Below are 16,457 nucleotides of genomic sequence, written 5' to 3'. Positions count from 1 at the left end.
CCAGCTGAATCCACTCCTAGTCCTGGACTTAATCAACAGTTTACATCTGAAGAGCAAATTGCACACACACACAGGTACAGACACAGAGCTACACCTGTTAAAAATTGCCCTTGAGCTGAGTGAAACATGTACATCGAATGCCTTTGCATTTCTCAGCAGGCGAGGGTTGAGCCTCAAGGAGTGAGGGTTTCAGCCCAGGTCCCATCACTGGTTTTCAGTGACGGTCCTCCGAAATTCGCCAGCTTGAGAGTTTGCAAGCTCCAAGAGGTATCCCACTAGTTGCAGCCCACTGCAGTCCAGGAGAGCTCAGAAGGCCTCACTTGAGGGTCACTGTTTATAGGGTTGGCAGATGATTGACTTCAGGCAACAGTAAATTTCCATCCTGGCCCTAATCTGGGTCAGTAGTTACCAGAATTCTCAAATTTCCAGTAATGCTAGTTTCATTCATTCCAGGGTTGTCAGGGGCTGATGATTAGTTATTCCTGCTCTTGTTCCTCGTCCTGGCCAGGCAACCAAGCTCCAGGTACAGTCAGCGCCATTCCCCACCTTATCTACATGAGAGCGCTTGGTACGGTCAATTGACTCCTAACTGCCAAACTCATTGCCAAGGCCTGCCAGGCAACCGGAGTCCTAAGGCAGCAGAGCAGTCCCGGAGCAAGGCAGGGGGGGCCACACCACCACATTCCACTGACCCTGGCTGGCAGCCACTTCCCACCCTGCCCACAGCCGTCCCTCAGAGATGCCACACCCCAGTGGTACTTTCTGTATCTGTATCAAAAATACTTCACAGAATGTCTAAGAGATTCTCTGCAGTGCAGTTTATTGTTAAAAAGTATTGCTGGGATTTAATTTCCTTGTGAGAATGTAAAGTGCCATTTCCCACCACACTGATCAAGCTGCTGTCCTTTGGTTATTTTTCAAGGAATACAACACAAACACAAGAGTGACATTTCTTCTAAGTCGCCAAGATTAGTTATTTTATAACATAAGCATCAACCTAAAAGACATCCCTGGAGGAGTTTGCAACTTTTTATGAATAAAACTATTAATAAAAAAACCCAAAATAAACAAAACACCTCGACTATTCACATGAGAATAAATGCTCAACAGATTAAGCACAACACCTCGATATGCTGTTTTTTCCAGAGAGAGAAAAAAACCAAACCCCAAAGTCCAGCCATAGCGTTGGGTGCTTTTTTTTAATACAGCAGCAAAGTCAGTCACCTGCAGCCATCACTAATTTTGTCCCATCACTGATGACCACAAAGAAGGAAATTTGAGTATTCCGTGAAAAAAAAAAAATCTGAATTACTGAAGGTTTTTTTTCTTTCTATTTTTATCTTAATTCCGAGATCAATATAAACTCAGAATTCCTTGTAAGTCTGGCTCTTTGTGAGCTATAACTGGAAGGCACAAAGGAATAGATCTTTCACTCTGATGCATATCCTTTTTTGCTTAGAAAGCTTCATCAATATTTAACCAGTCACACCTCAAAACGTAAATGTGGAATAACATTCTTACACTGCACACAGCAGGGATGGCGCCCATGTCTCCTCTGCCTGTATCGTGATGCTGAGGTATAATCGGGATGAATATACTATTTTACTAGTGCAATGAATCAAGAATTTAGAACCCCCCAAAAAACCTTTACCTTAAAAACACCTGCTTTTTGATTTATCTAAAAATCCATATCCTGCTTTTTCATCACATCCTTGGCCTCCCTCAAGGAGGGTTACGGGTTCTGTTGCCTCCTCTGAGGGATCTCCTCAGGCTGATGTAAAGCTTACTGACATCAGCTGGCTTTGGATCAAGGCCTGAACTCACAGATATTTCTGCATTACTCAACTGTGAGATTTTATATTTGTTTGAAGCCCACCCCCTGCTCCTCCCTTTCAGGAAGGGCACCTGTTCCAATGCTGCACAGGGTAAGTGTGTTACATGTATGTACCAAAAATGGCAGATGCTTTAGCACTCTGAACATCCTTACAAAATAAGAGCCAACAAGTCATGACCAGAAAGTCTCAGACATCAGTAAACATACAACAGATTCATACGCAATACTTCAGGTTTGAAGGGTGCTGCTAATGTCACGCTTTTTGCTTTTTTTTTTTCCCCTTAGTAATAAGCAGGAGTACATTGACATAAGAGCATTTGTGATAGGTGTGAAAGATCAGGCTACTGAACTGCATCCCCCAGTGCCCTGGAAAGCTGGAGTGTGACCATATTCTAGACAAGCCCCTGATGCAGCACTTAAAAACCAGGAGGAAGAATTCTAGTTGGTTCTACACACTGGAGTTTCCACAGAGATGGGTAAGTTGCTCTCCAAGACTGTGTCCTAAGGAGGTGCAAAGGAGCTAAGAATAACCCAAGAATCAGGCTATAATTAGCAACAAAGAACCACAGGCAAGTGTCACCTGAATTTATGTAAAACATTCGTGCACATTACCCTCCTCATTTTGGCTACCAAAAGTGCACTTTTAAAATAAGAAATTACTGTGCGGTGCAGTATTAAATAATTTGAACTGAAACCGAGAAAGCACTTTTGTTTTGTATGGAAACCTGTGTATACCAAGAAACCCTTTTTGCCTAACAAATTTCCGACTTTCGTGAGCAGACACTGTGGATTCCTTTGTGCTTGCTTACAGTTTCAGCTGCTGCTGAAGGTCGTGAATTGATCCTGCACTGTTTTGCAGTTTCTCTTGCACTAGTGGATCTTCTTCTAGTTTGACCATTTCAATCACTCCATTGGTTCCAAGAATACATGGTAGGCTTAAGAATACTTCACTGTTTATATTGCAACATCCCTGAAACAACACAAAGACGAATGTCACAGAGTTACTTATTTCTGCTCTGTCTGAAGCATGGAACTACACAAAATAACTTGATTATTTTAATTAAACAAGGATAGTCCATCATATGGCATGTGTTATGTAGGTCAAATTCCAATTATCTTAGATCCTGTGCAATGGGTTACTGCATAGAAACTGTAAAATATTACTGTGCAGATAAAAAAAAAATCTTGAACCATGCCACACTTGGAGGAGTTTCCCAATATAGGTATATCAGACCTCAATAATGCAGCAAAGTTTATACTGTAAAACACTGTTTAACCAGTTTCCTAGGTAGAACAAGCAGGGACACTTAATAGTACAGCATCATTAGTTCTTTTAGGACTGAACAAAAGAAATTAAAATACACAGCCAAAGAGAGCTATCCAAGGAATATTTTTCAAGTATTGATTCATTCTGTGAGAGTATTCATTAAACTTAAATACCTATAATTCAAGTTTACACTGTAGATTTTGTTTATTTTTAGGGTCTGTATGGGGAATTTGACATTCTGCAGTTACTCTGCAGTTTAAGAGACTTGTCACTCCTCTATATCTGTATTTAGTTTGTAAACAATTAAAAACTTTACTTGAAAACATAATGATGAAATTAGGTGTATGTCTGTACTTGATAGAATAAGCAGCCTGCTCAACTTCCCTGCACTGGGACATGCAAATCACCCTTCTGAAGCCTGTAAATAGAAGTGACAAGTAAATGTTTCTACATGTTTTTTTTCTTCATATGAAATGACAATGCTTTAATGAAGCCTGTTAGGATAAACTTTAAACAAGGTTCAGTCTACAATTTTAAGTTAAATATAGCTTCATCATCTTCTCAGTGTAAAGTATCAAGGGGTAAAATAGCAGCTGTTTCAAAGCCAGTCAGATAAAATACTGGTAGAAAATGCATCTTATACTTTCATAAAAGATACTGCACTCTCTTGGCCCCTGGAAAAATCTACATTCAATACTGATCACTTGGAAACTGTGACACACATTTCTCTTCATTTGCCAAATCCAGCTATTCCGGGGAAGCTGATCATTAACCTTGAACATATTTTCTCTCTGGGCTCTTGTATTTTTGGGACAATAATCCACTTCTAATAATGGTTTCAAATTAACACAACAACTGATTTTTGCTCCTTTTTGGACTAGAATTGAAAGCTGTTGTTACAAGAAAGTAATGGAAATAGTGCTACTTCAGAACAGTTACTTTAAGTGAGATGTCTCTGCTGCTAAAATTAATGGTCAAATTCAGTATAAATAATGTCATAACAGTGCCAACCAAAAGATATTAGTAACACATTTACCTTTGCCAGAGTGGATACAGAATGAACCTTTCTTTTATCTTTCAATATACTGTCAGTCAAATCAGCAACTGAGAGCCCCACAGACCAAGATCTCTGGCCTTTTCCCTTTAGAACTTCCATAGCTCTATATAAACCAGGAAAAGGAGAAAAACATGATGTTTAGGTTTTAATTATTCCTATTTTGGTTTACATGTAAAACCCAAAAGATAGATTAAATGTACCACATCAGGTAAAGCATACTATAAAAACATGATTCTCTGTTTTGGAAAACAACAGAAGGGAATAAAGAACTGCTTTAAACAATTTCTTTGTGTATATTTTACCCACACTAATAATAATTCTGTTTTCTGTCAAGAGGTGTAACTGGTACGTGGCTAATTAGATCAGGTAAATTGATCCACACATGTACTTCACTTCGAAGTAAACAGCTTCCATGCAAGCTCTAAGAAAAGTGTGCCAGAAGGCTTGTCTACATTTTTTTTTTTTTAAAAGATCACAATTGAACTGTCAGCTCTACTATTCTAGTGTATATTCTACAAAGCTTGTCTTGTCCTTAGATAGTTACAGGCACACCATTATTGAGAACTTCAGAAGAATACTGGGCATATACACGTATATGAAAGTAAATGACACCCAGACCTGTAATTTCCTATAAACTCAATGTGTGAACATTTGAGAGCAAACTTCCTCCTTTTCATAAAGAGCTGAAGGAAAAAAACTCTGCTAACATTAAGTGCCTAAACATGAAGAAAAAAAAAAATTAAGATTATAGTGGCATTACCTGTTAGCCACCTTTTCCCTTGAGTTACGAGCAGCCATTGCTTCCATTTGATTTGCAACTAAATTACAACTGGTCCATGATGGTACTAAACAGAAACAACCAACATTTAGATGCACATCTAAACAGTGACTAAAATAGGTACCAGATAAGGTGGGAAGAAGAAAAAAATATTTTAAAAATTCAAGCTTTCCAAACTTTCCTTCCCCTACACAAACCCAAATATAGTTGATGACCTTCTAAGGTTCCCTGGACTGTTGAAATAAACTCTATAGTAGCACCTGGCCAGAGACACTTGCTTAAAAATGAAGTAATACGTAGTAATTCTTACATTAGCAGTAACCTACCATATATTATACCACATTTCCTTCCTCCTTCTGTACCTCTAACCTATATTCTTATACCAAATAAAAAGCATTTGAGGGTGAATTTTCTATTTTTTTCCTGTGACAAATGTAAAATACTTTTGCTACCACTCCAGGTCTACAGTCTCGGGCACACATCAAAATTGTATTATTTAGAACCATCATCGTGAAAATCTATCACCCTACTTATGACTACCTTCATTACTTTTCTCAATTATTCTTTCGTTACTCAATTACTTAAGCACTGCCAGGACATTATATACTCATAGTCATAATAAAGTATCACTTTACCTTTGTCTTCCCCTTGTTCACCAATAATCCAAGCATCTTTTGCCAGCACCTGTGCTTTCAAAAGGTTTGTCAGTATATACTGAAATCTCTCAGTATCTAGGTTGGCACCTACTCCAATAACTCTGCTTTTGGGAAATGCACTCAGCTTCCATGACACATATGTCATTACTTCAACTATATATGAAAGAAAAATATGTTGACAATAAAAGACGACTCAAAATTCAACACAACCATGAATCACAGTTACGAAAAACTCAGGACAAAGTCATTTACTTTAGAAAAGGCATAAGCATTTAAGAACAGATCAGTAGTTTATTTCAACCTGAAACACCAAGTCAAGAGGGGAGGAGGTGAAGAAAATTCACAGCCCAAGCAAAGTTTTAAGAGAAGTGAAACTTCAGAATGAGTCACCATGCTTCCCTCAATCAAAAATCTCACATACTTCTAAATTTAATTCAGCCAGTATTTAATTTCTTTTCATTTGGCAAGCACTCACTTCTCCATCTCCACAGCTCTAAGTGATAGGAAGAGTAAGAAGCACCCTGTTGGAGCAGGTCCAGAGGAGGGCCACAAAAATAGTCAGAGGGATGGAACACCTCTCCTATGAAGAAAGGCTGAGAGAGTTGGGATTGTTCAGCCTGGAGAAGAGAAGACTCCAGGGAGACCTTATTGCAGCCTTTCAGTACTTAAAGGGGGCTTATAAGAAAGACGGGGACAGACTAGTAGGGCTTGTAGCGATAGGACAAGGGGATGGTTTTAAACTAAAAGAGGGCAGATTCAGACTAGATGGAAGAAATTTTTCACAATGAGTGTGGTGAAACACTGCCACAGGTTTCCCAGAGAGATGGTAGATGCCCCATCCCTGGAAGCACTCAAGGTCAGGTTGGATGGGGCTCTGAGCAACCTGATCTAGTTGAAGATGCCCCTGCTCATTGCAGTGGGGGTCACACTAGATGATCTTTAAAAGGTCCCTTCCAACCCAAACTATTCCATGATTTTAAGCACTTGAGAAATAGAAGAGGCCTGTCTTCAGTGTGTTTACAGGACAGAAATGTTCACATATACTTCTTTCCCTTTTAAGTAGTGTTTTTGCTTTGCCTTAGTTCACAGTATCACTGACCTAACAGATTTAAACTTTCCACCAAAACGTAGCTGCAATATTTACTATCAACACTACATTATGTACATTAGTAGTCTATGAGTCTGATCATATGGCACATAACGCACATACATCCTTACTGCACAGGAGAAATGTATACATAAAACTCACAACTGACAAGACAACAGCCAATGGATGCTAATCTTGTAGCTACAGTTAGGTGGAAACTACATACAGAAACATACAGAAATACTTACCTTTTATACAAAACAAAGTACACTATTTTCTTTTATCTTGGTAACAGTAAAGAAAAAACTCTCAAAGACAGTGTCCTGCTCAAAGCTGAAAAGGAAAACATCTTTCAGAGTAGCAAAAATTTTTGACTAGGTGTATTTGGCTGTAACATATTTTTAAAAAAGGCCAAAGAGAAAGCCAGCTGAGGGACAGAACATTAGGCTAAGTACCAACATACCTGGATGAGAAGCAACAAGGAGAACAGTGTTCTGACTGTAGTGTGATATTGCTGGGATAATTCCTCTGAACAAATCCACATTGCTTTGTATGACATCAAGATAAGTCTGAGCATTACCCAGAGAATTAACTGTAAGTACCACAACTTTTGAATCAGCTGAAGCAGAAAAATCTGAAAGCATAAAGATAGTATGTTTTTAAAATTTATGTCATTCGACCAAGTTTTGTATGCAAAACAAAGAGCCATCCTAAAGGCTGAACTGCAGCATCCAGCTTAGGGATTCTTCCCCTCCTGTCTCCTCCCGTATCCCCCAATGTGGATTCTGGGGCACTTCCACAGCATCTGTAAAGCACAGCTCTCCCACAGAACTACTTTTCCTGTTTCATAGCTGGCAAACACATAAGGCAGACTACAATTTGTCCAAGGTTACACAACAGAGACCAGAAGACATCTAGATAGGGTCTAGATAAGCTTTTCCAAGTTTTCTTGGCAAGAGAGAAAAAAAAAATACATCCATGAAAAGGCTCCTTGCGATTCTTAAAGAAGGGGAAAGACTTTTACTTCTTTATCTCAAGCTTCTGTAATTTTTGATCTTACAGCTCAATCAAGGACATGTAGACAACCATAAAAAGTGTTCCAACAGTCTATTTATTAACTCAAGTAAGGGACATATATTTATTAGCCCAAGAAAACACACAACTACATTTGCTGCAGAAATTCATAAGTCAAAGTTGCCTTGAGCGGGTAACTCAGTATCTGGGTACCATAACAGGTAATCAGTTTGGACACAGAAGCAAGGTAATTTCACTGTCACACCACTTCTGGAACCAGCTGAAGACAAAGCACAGGCCTAGTGCACTGACAAATTGGAAGCATACTAAGGAGGATATAATTAATACCAGCTTGCCCCAACCCTAGATATAAGCATACTAAAATAACAGGTGACAGCGTATAAGCTTTTTGTAATACTGTAACACTACTAACAGCATAGCCAGCAACAACATACAAGCTTTTTGTACCACAGCTAAATGTAAATATGTAATAGGTAACCACAAAGACACAAACAGATTTGTGGTACAGTTGCACAACCAGGGTTCAGGAAAAAATGTGCTAGCAGTAAAACCTGCAAGGTAAGATCAAAGGATGTAAAGCAGGCAATGTCAGGTGCTGAATAAGCAAGTAAGATGCCTGGTGGAACCAGTACAAGTCCCTGTCCCTGAAATAAGATAAATTACATCAGAAGCACAAGAAAGCCCCCCCATTTCATCTCGCAGAGGGTGCAAGGAACATAAAACCACCACAGACAAGCAAGAAAGAATGGGGAAGTTGCTCAATTCAGTTTCAGCTTCCCCTGTGGAAGAGCTTTTGAGCTGCATGACCTCAGCCTCTGTGATTAAGACCATCAAAGACTATATCCATCATCATTAATTACGGAGACATGGCATGGACTCTGTTGAGTTGTACACTCACAGCTAGTTGAGAACAAGATTGTTAAGAACCAATTGTTTGAATATGCAGTGATAATGATTAAGAACTAACTATTGGCCATGTGCATGTTTAATAAAGATTAATCTAGGAAAGTAGTACTTTGAAACTTAACTTTATTTATTAGCCTTTTTAACACTGCTCTCACAGCTATCGCTAATTCCCTAACATACATACATTTTTTTCCCCTCCTTCCTTCCCTCTCTCCTCCTATGACACTGAAGTACTAGCTTGGCTTCTCTTGTTTCTGCACAAGTCCATTTTCAGCATTAGCCTCTTACTCTGGAAGTGCAGACTCACACACCTCTACCTCTATAAACAGAATGAAAAAAGCCTGAAGTAAAAGCGATGCAAGCTTTGCTGAACCTCCCCTTCCAAATTTTGCCCTGAAAAGATAAAGAAAAGCAAGATGCTATGAAAAGATAACAACATCATTTTAAAAAGATGGCCTATATGCCAGAGCCTCCATATCTCCCCATGTGTCCTGCTCTCATTAAAACGAGCACAAACACACATAGTACAGTACTGGCTCCCACTCCAGAAACAATATCTAATACCTTTGCTGATCTCCACATTTGGCAGAGCAAAGACCTCCAAGTCCAGGGTCCCTCCTTTTGCTGCACCTTCAGAAAGATCCAAAAGAACCACCTTATCTGCAGCACTCTGTATGATTAAAAACAATGCAGATCAACAATAAAACAAACCAAAACTTGTTCTTGTGGGGGTCAGGAATAAAAACAAGTATTCCTCCAATTCCAGTGTTTGTTGTACTGTGTATAAAACAAAATTACTGACCAAAATTACTGTCAAATCACAAGAGAAAGAATTTTGTTTAGTGAGTTTAATGGAAAAGTACTCATTATGAAACAAATAAAAACTCACAAAACCACCTCTGGGAAGTTACAAATGTTTATGTTACTGTTGTCTCTGAGCACATTAACTGTAATGAAGTATAGACCGTCTACAGGCTATCCTTTTCCAGCGGACTAGGAGATCCCACTTGTAAGAGGCCACCACTCAGGCAAAAGCTCTTTAACTAAGGATTTTCAAAATAAATTAATTCAATATTGAAGCATTTGTATTTAAAAAGCTGACTGAGAAAACAAGGCAGAAACTAACACTTCTGTGTGTCCATAAGTTAACTGAAGAGGCAAATGACATAAGCAGTGACATGGCTATTAAAACTGCTGAGTTATTTCTATGTGTCAGACACAAAGAACTAGGTCGGAAGCCTCTGTTAATCAGGTCTGTTGCTATTTATAATAATTACCTACCTTTGCTGCAACTGCTAGCACACATGCGATGCCAAGGTCTCCAGCTCCAACAACAGTAATTTTGTTAAAACATCCTTCCTTTTTGCCTCCACCAATTTTACTATTTGATTTCATGTCAGTCTCTCCTACAATTAAAAGAAAACCACAAACTTAAGTGCTGGCCCACACTCTATCAATACAAGTATTGCTGCTTCATAAAGGATCAGGGTTGTGCCAAAGTTAAACCAAATTACATAAACTTCTTCAAAATGGCAGTCAAGCCTGACCACAGAAAATTCATCTCAACTTACAAGGTGTAAAACACAAACGTTTCTCTCTGGATAGGAATGCTTTTTCACTGAGTAGAAAATATGAGCATAACAATATCAAGAAGCTAGACGCTAAGACCATACAAACCTTTGCTACTGTTACAGGTGTGAATATATGCCATGGTCAGAAAATTGTAAAATATTTTGTATTTTGAAAAGACATGCAAAATGGAATTTGATTAAAATACAGTGATCTGAGGTTGTTTAGCCAATGCTACTGGTAACACAATGATTCTCATTCTAACTATAATGCAGAGAGATTTGTAACAGAAACATTGATTGATTAGAAATGTGTATTGTACGCACACACACATATGCTCACAAGCATGTATGTGTGCGCAATTACCAGATGAAACAGCAGAAAAGGGCTAAAGGGAAAGGTTTACACTAGCTGCCACAGATCACCATCTGTGATTTCACTAGAAGAAGGAAGAAGAAAAGACTGACCTGAAGGAAATGTGTCAGGATGAAGAACAACAGGACTGGAGCCTTAAAATACCCAGATAAGGAAAACATGAGAATTGTGAAATTCAGTAGTTTTGCCCAAGACTTACAATGAGTGAGATAAAGTAATGAGGCAAAAATGCTAAATAGCATCGACTCCTGAAGGGTGTAAAAGACAAGTACGAAATCAGCTTGTCACCACTGAAGAAGAAGAACCCAAGAGACATGGTATGGGCTCAACAGCCAGCGCTCCTTGTCCTCAGTGTTGCACACCAGTAGATGGTGGTCAGACATCAGGGCTTACGACTGGATGCGAGAGTGTCACTGAATGAGATCTGAGAGAATGAATGACTGTGATTGGGTAAAATCAACTTGTTTATAATAAAATCACATTTCTCTTCCTCAAGATCTCACATAGAGTTTTGCTGCAGTACTTTCCAACAAATGACTAGTACCAAGTCTACAGCATTTTTCAGTAGGCTTAAATGCAAACATCCAAAATGAGCTGCTCATTCAAATTCATTTGAGCTCTCGGTTCAGAAGAGGCATTCTTGGTCATACAGAGAAAATGCCAAACACTGTGAACACGCAAACACCAAAAATTCAGGTATTAAAATTGTGTAGGCAACTTTGTGATATCAAGTAATAGCAATAAATAAAACAGATATTGTGTAGGAACATTACAGACAAATATATTAAAACATCCACACCTTCAGTAATCTTTGCAATGTAGGAGAGAAGTTCCGATTGCCTGGCTGCATCAGAAGATGACAGTGAATACAAAGGGAGCTCTTCCTCAAATTTTGCAATCATTTCCTTGATTAATCCAATGACAGTTGATTTAGGCTGAAATATAGCAATACAGAAGATAAAAAAGTTGACTAGCTATTTCATATAGTGGTATCAGCTGTAAACGGCAGTATTTCATAAAGAACCATAGCTATACAAAATTTAATCACAATAGTGACACCCTTAACACTTACATAAACACTTAAGGTAAAGAAAAGCCTGAGAATTTCTATATCAGTCATGAAAAACATATCCCATCTACTTCAGAAAACTAGCATTCATTATATAATTTTTACTGGCGTAGCAGTAAAAAAAAATACTTTAAGTTATTTAATACACTGCATAAAATCATTTAGCAACAGTACTGGCTTTTGAATCTCTATGCTAATGTTTCAGAGTTCTGCTCAAAGAGACATACCCAAAAGGTAGGAACTTCCACTAAACTTTCCAGAGGAAACTGGTCAATTAGTCTAGTATTATTATTCATTATTCACAGCAACAAAAGGAAAAAGTATCAAAGGGTCACGAGGCTTATATTGCTTTATAACAAAGTTCAGTCCCTTTTTCCTTCAGCTTAAAATAATCTTCCTTACAATTACTTATAACTTCCTTTACAATCACTTCAGACAGTCTGAAAACTGTAATTTCAAGAGATGTAACATTCTGCTTCTGCTTGCATAATCATTACATATTTAACAAAAATGCAGAAAACAAAAAGCCCCAAACCCTATCCACTCCTCTCCATTGATCTCCGTATGATACCATGCTTTATTCCCAAATACTTTCCTCCCGTCAGCCACTCCACCTCTTACATGGCTCCAGTTTTGCAGGTAGGGCAAATAAATCCTGCCGTGAGCATCAACATGCTTCCCCACGGAAATGCCCATGTTCACAGTTGGCTTCAAGAAGCAAATGGGGGGAGCAAAGGGATGAGAATCCAGAATCCACAGATGAATAGGTATGTTATAGGAATTACCTGTTCAACACAAAACAAAAGCCACTGCTAACTTCTGCATTGAGAAGAGGTACTAAAAACCAGGCATGTGTGCATGTGACTCGCACTTCCCAATAACAAAGAAAAAAAGCCTGACAGATCACTTTCTAGATTCACACTGGATAGTATTTATGTTACTTCGGCTAGTTAATAAAAGTAGACTTGTCTGGATCAACTTGAAGTGCTACCGATTGTGTCTTTCTTAATACAAAGTGTCATTATTGTTTTGTTTCCCAGGGTATTCTCTCAGCCAACATGTTCCCTTTTCCAGGCAAAGAAAACTCTTAGAGCTACCCATTTCATACTTATTTTAGGACTCAACAACTGATGCAAAGAGGCATCTCTTGAAAGCTTTACCTCAGACTTCAAAGGCTTTAAGTTAAAAACAAAAATTTACCTACCAGTTATTTTTGGGCACAGCCTATATAAGCATAGGGCTTGTAGAGTTCATGCAACCTCCATTAGAACCAAAGAGTTTGCTTACACAATCTCAAACTACATTATTTTTTAATAGTTAATTAACTTATCTAATACCACCTTATTTCAGCATCGATGAGTGCATGAAGGCACTTGTTTATGCAGTAGAAGTGGCTTCTGCTAATTCATGCAAAATCCCTCACAGCCACTTTTAAAGAAGCTGCACAGTACATTGTTAAGAGGCAGTACCCAACATATTTTACAATTAGATTCATAACCGGTAAGGAAATGATATTTGACTTATCTTACCGTATTTCACTGGAACAGTACCACTAAAATTCAGGAGGTCCTTCTGGGATCCATCTTTGAAGGCTGAAATTAAAAATGTGATTTTAAAAAATAATAATAAATCCTTTTGAATCTGGCATGGCAATTCCATCCACAACTAGCAATATATAACGCTAATTTTTCTTTAGAAATCAAATATACTGTTCCTGAAAGAACCAAGGCTAAAATGTTACTAAGATTCCCCTTCCCCCTTTGAGATAATTCCTTAATGGAATCTTAATGAAAATTGCATTGGTACAACTAGGCACATCATTAGTCTGAAAACCCCTTGTCCTGGGTAATTCTGGTGTTTTAGGGGCTCTCAGTTAGGTTGAGGGATTTTGGAAGTTACACTTGATAAGCTAAAGACATCAAAATGCTTTCAATACAGTCATGGGATATGGGAAAAATGCTGTTACATATAAAAAATTTAAAAGAACATCAATCTTCTATAATTACTGACAAGTTAAAATAAAATAAAATTTAGAGAATGAGTCACTTAGGTTTTTATATGTGTGCATTCTTGGAAGATCATTCAAAAATAATCACATGGCATGAGAAATTTTACTGCAAGTCAAAATAAAGATAGGAACACAACTGAAAGATATTCACACTGTTTAGATTCTATTCCACACAGTCTGAAATCTATGCCAAGTAAGAATTACAATTAGTTCAAAGTAACTGTATGACTTCTTACTGTATGTGTCCATGGAGAATGTGAAGTTAGGGTAGGTCTTGTTAACATTCTTTAGTTCTTCTATGGTCAGGTCTCTGAACTTATACTGGGAAAGAGGGAGAAAAAAAAAGACCAGGAAAAAATGTTTAATTTCAAAGGCTGCTTCTTTCATCACCAGAGAGAGAGAAAAGGAACCAAGTAGAAACACAAGAAGAGGAAGGTAATAATGACCTGTAGTATTATAAATAGTTTTGGTGTGAAATAAACTACAAAAAAATCTGATTTAAAAAAAAGCTTTAAAGGTATCACAGGTCTACTGTTGCTACGTTAGAACTCAAATTCTGAACATCACTCCTTATACACTGTTCCTTCCCCTCACAGCTGTGTGAGCAGAGGCTTGATAAAGTTTAGTCTCCTCTGCACACAATAATTAAAAACAACATAAAAGTATAAAACTCTTAGAAAAAAGCTGTCTTATTACTGACACAGTTACTACTAAAAACTCAGATCCACCTGCACACATTTTAAAGGCGTTTCATAAGATGTTGATTTCCACAAACATGTTAAATGTGTAAGTAACTAGCCTTTGGGAAATTTTTTTCCCCTGTGCTTGAGATTTGCGAAAATCAAAACAAAATAATGCATCCCTCTTTCCCGCCTGCAGAAAACCTGCCCACAGATTAACAGAAGTACTGATGCTTGAAATGTGAAAGTAAATACCAGCAGGAATTAATCACTGCTCCTTCATTTAGATCGTCCCCAGCCAGTCCGATACCTGAACTGCCAAGAGATTTGCATCCTCCCACATTTCAAAGTTATGAAGAGTATTTTCCATTTCCTAGATTAGAGCATCTGCTTTTTATTTTAGGACATCTGGAGTTATCCTGGAACCCTCGCCCAACCAAACACAACTATGGCCTGAGAATGCCTTAAAGAGCTGCTCACTGCACAGCACACAGAAATACTCGTGACGGTAGCAGTAGCTAAAATCTACGATCTCTTCGGTAAGGCACCCACCAGAAACAGCAGCAATACTACAGCTACGTGGATGGTACGACTATTTTCCACTTTGTACAAGAAAACACAAAGCTGCTGAAAAGAAACACCTTTTAGTCAGCTTCTCCCCATTCAATCTTACAGGATACTGCAAAGTCAAGCAAGAAAAAAAAATAATCAAAGGTACTCAAATTAGGAGTGTCTACACAACTTAACACATTTTCACAAATGCTGACACATCTGGTTGTGAAACCAAAGCCATTTTTCCCCGGCTGACCCCCTTCTTATTTGTAATGCAAAATGAGGCACTTCTATTAAGTATTCTGTTATTCTGTAAAGATCAGGAGATTTATGAGGCGAGTCAGATACAGACCTTTCTCATTTTGCACCTAAAATTATCTGGCATGCCCAAAATTTAAATACGCATACCTCAGTTTTTCATACGGAAATTAAAGCATCTTTACCTCAGAGGGATGCTATAAAAACAAATCACTGTTTCTAAAGCACGGAGATACAAATGCAGGGATTGTCACAAAAAATCCCCACAGAAATTAATAACTTAATGCAGAGTAAGGTTTCAGTCGCATGTACCACATCACACCTGTTACCGTGTCCTGAACCACAGGCGTAAGGTTATGCGTGGCGCAACTCCACGCGAAAGTTGCAGTAAACCCTGCACCCCGAACGGGACAGAAGTCTTTTTGTACAAGCTACGATCACGAAATTAAAGGCGGCACCGCGGTGCCTGCAGGGAAGGGGAGGGTGGCTGAGCTGCACGACTCCCTCACCGCTGCCCTTCCCCTCCCAGCACCCCATTTTTTGACTCGCGGAAACTTTCGCCGGCCGGGGGCCGCCAGGCGCTGCATCTCCCACGCCCGCAACCGCACGCTCCATCCCCTCCTGCTTCGGGCGAGCCACTCCGTTCCCCTCCACCCCGCCTAAAAAGTCGGCATTTTCCACAACCCTTCCACTGCCGCAGCCCCGCCAGCGCCTCAGCCTCCCCCCACCCGGCGCGCCGCGGCGGCGTCTCAACGGCCGGAGGGGCCCGCGCACCCCCTCCCCGCGCGGGCGCGCGCACCTTGCCCAGCTGCTTCCTCAGCGCCTCCTCCGAGAACGCCATGGCGGCGGCGGCAGGCGGGGACGGGCCGCCTCCCAGCGGCCCTTGCGTGGGGCGACGGCGGCCCGTGTTCCCCGGGGGCACCGGTGGAAAAAAAAAAAAAAACCCAAACTTTGTATTTTCTTCGTCATGGATCTGTGAGCGGCAGGTCAAATAAACGCGACGGTACATTACTGCGACAGACGAATGCAAAGAGCGTGCGGCTGGGTGCCATTTCCACCTGTCATGGTATACACCAACCTGCCAGCCAGGCCGCAGCATCTAAAAACGGCTGAAATCTGTGGGGAAAAAAATCACCTTACAGCTATCCAGAAGCCTGCTTAGCCATGCTCTTCACAACAACAGGCAAGCGTGTGCCACATGTGGCACTCGTAGACAGAGAACAGAGGTTTTGCAGCTCCTGGGGCGCTCGCTTGGCAAGGGCATGTCCTGGAGTATGCCTGCCATGTCCTGCACTGGAAAAATGACATCTGCAGAAAAACATTACA

The 16,457-nt window shown here is 39.5% G+C and overlaps 1 protein-coding gene across 1 annotated transcript; it reads right to left on the bottom strand.

Annotated features, from left to right (window-relative positions):
- Positions 1-2,639: 2,639 nt before the first annotated feature.
- Positions 2,640-16,183, bottom strand: UEVLD (UEV and lactate/malate dehyrogenase domains; the record flags this gene model as incomplete). The annotated part of the gene is made up of 12 exons (XM_082000458.1): positions 15,931-16,183; positions 13,878-13,962; positions 13,163-13,225; positions 12,255-12,418; positions 11,364-11,499; positions 9,902-10,026; positions 9,185-9,290; positions 7,143-7,313; positions 5,572-5,745; positions 4,919-5,003; positions 4,138-4,261; positions 2,640-2,804 (listed from the first exon to the last, which is right to left on the bottom strand). The coding sequence occupies exons 1-12, from the start codon at positions 16,138-16,140 to the stop codon at positions 2,640-2,642; spliced, it is 1,608 nt and encodes a 535-aa protein (XP_081856584.1). The 5' UTR covers positions 16,141-16,183.
- Between the last annotated feature and the right edge of the window lie 274 nt (positions 16,184-16,457).

The sequence above is a fragment of the Phaethon aethereus genome (genome assembly GCF_964289735.1).
Source record: "Phaethon aethereus genome assembly, chromosome: 5".
Taxonomy (NCBI): domain Eukaryota; kingdom Metazoa; phylum Chordata; class Aves; order Phaethontiformes; family Phaethontidae; genus Phaethon; species Phaethon aethereus.
The sequence above is the reverse complement of the archived record's forward strand: the minus strand, read 5'-3'. Positions and strand labels throughout refer to the sequence as shown.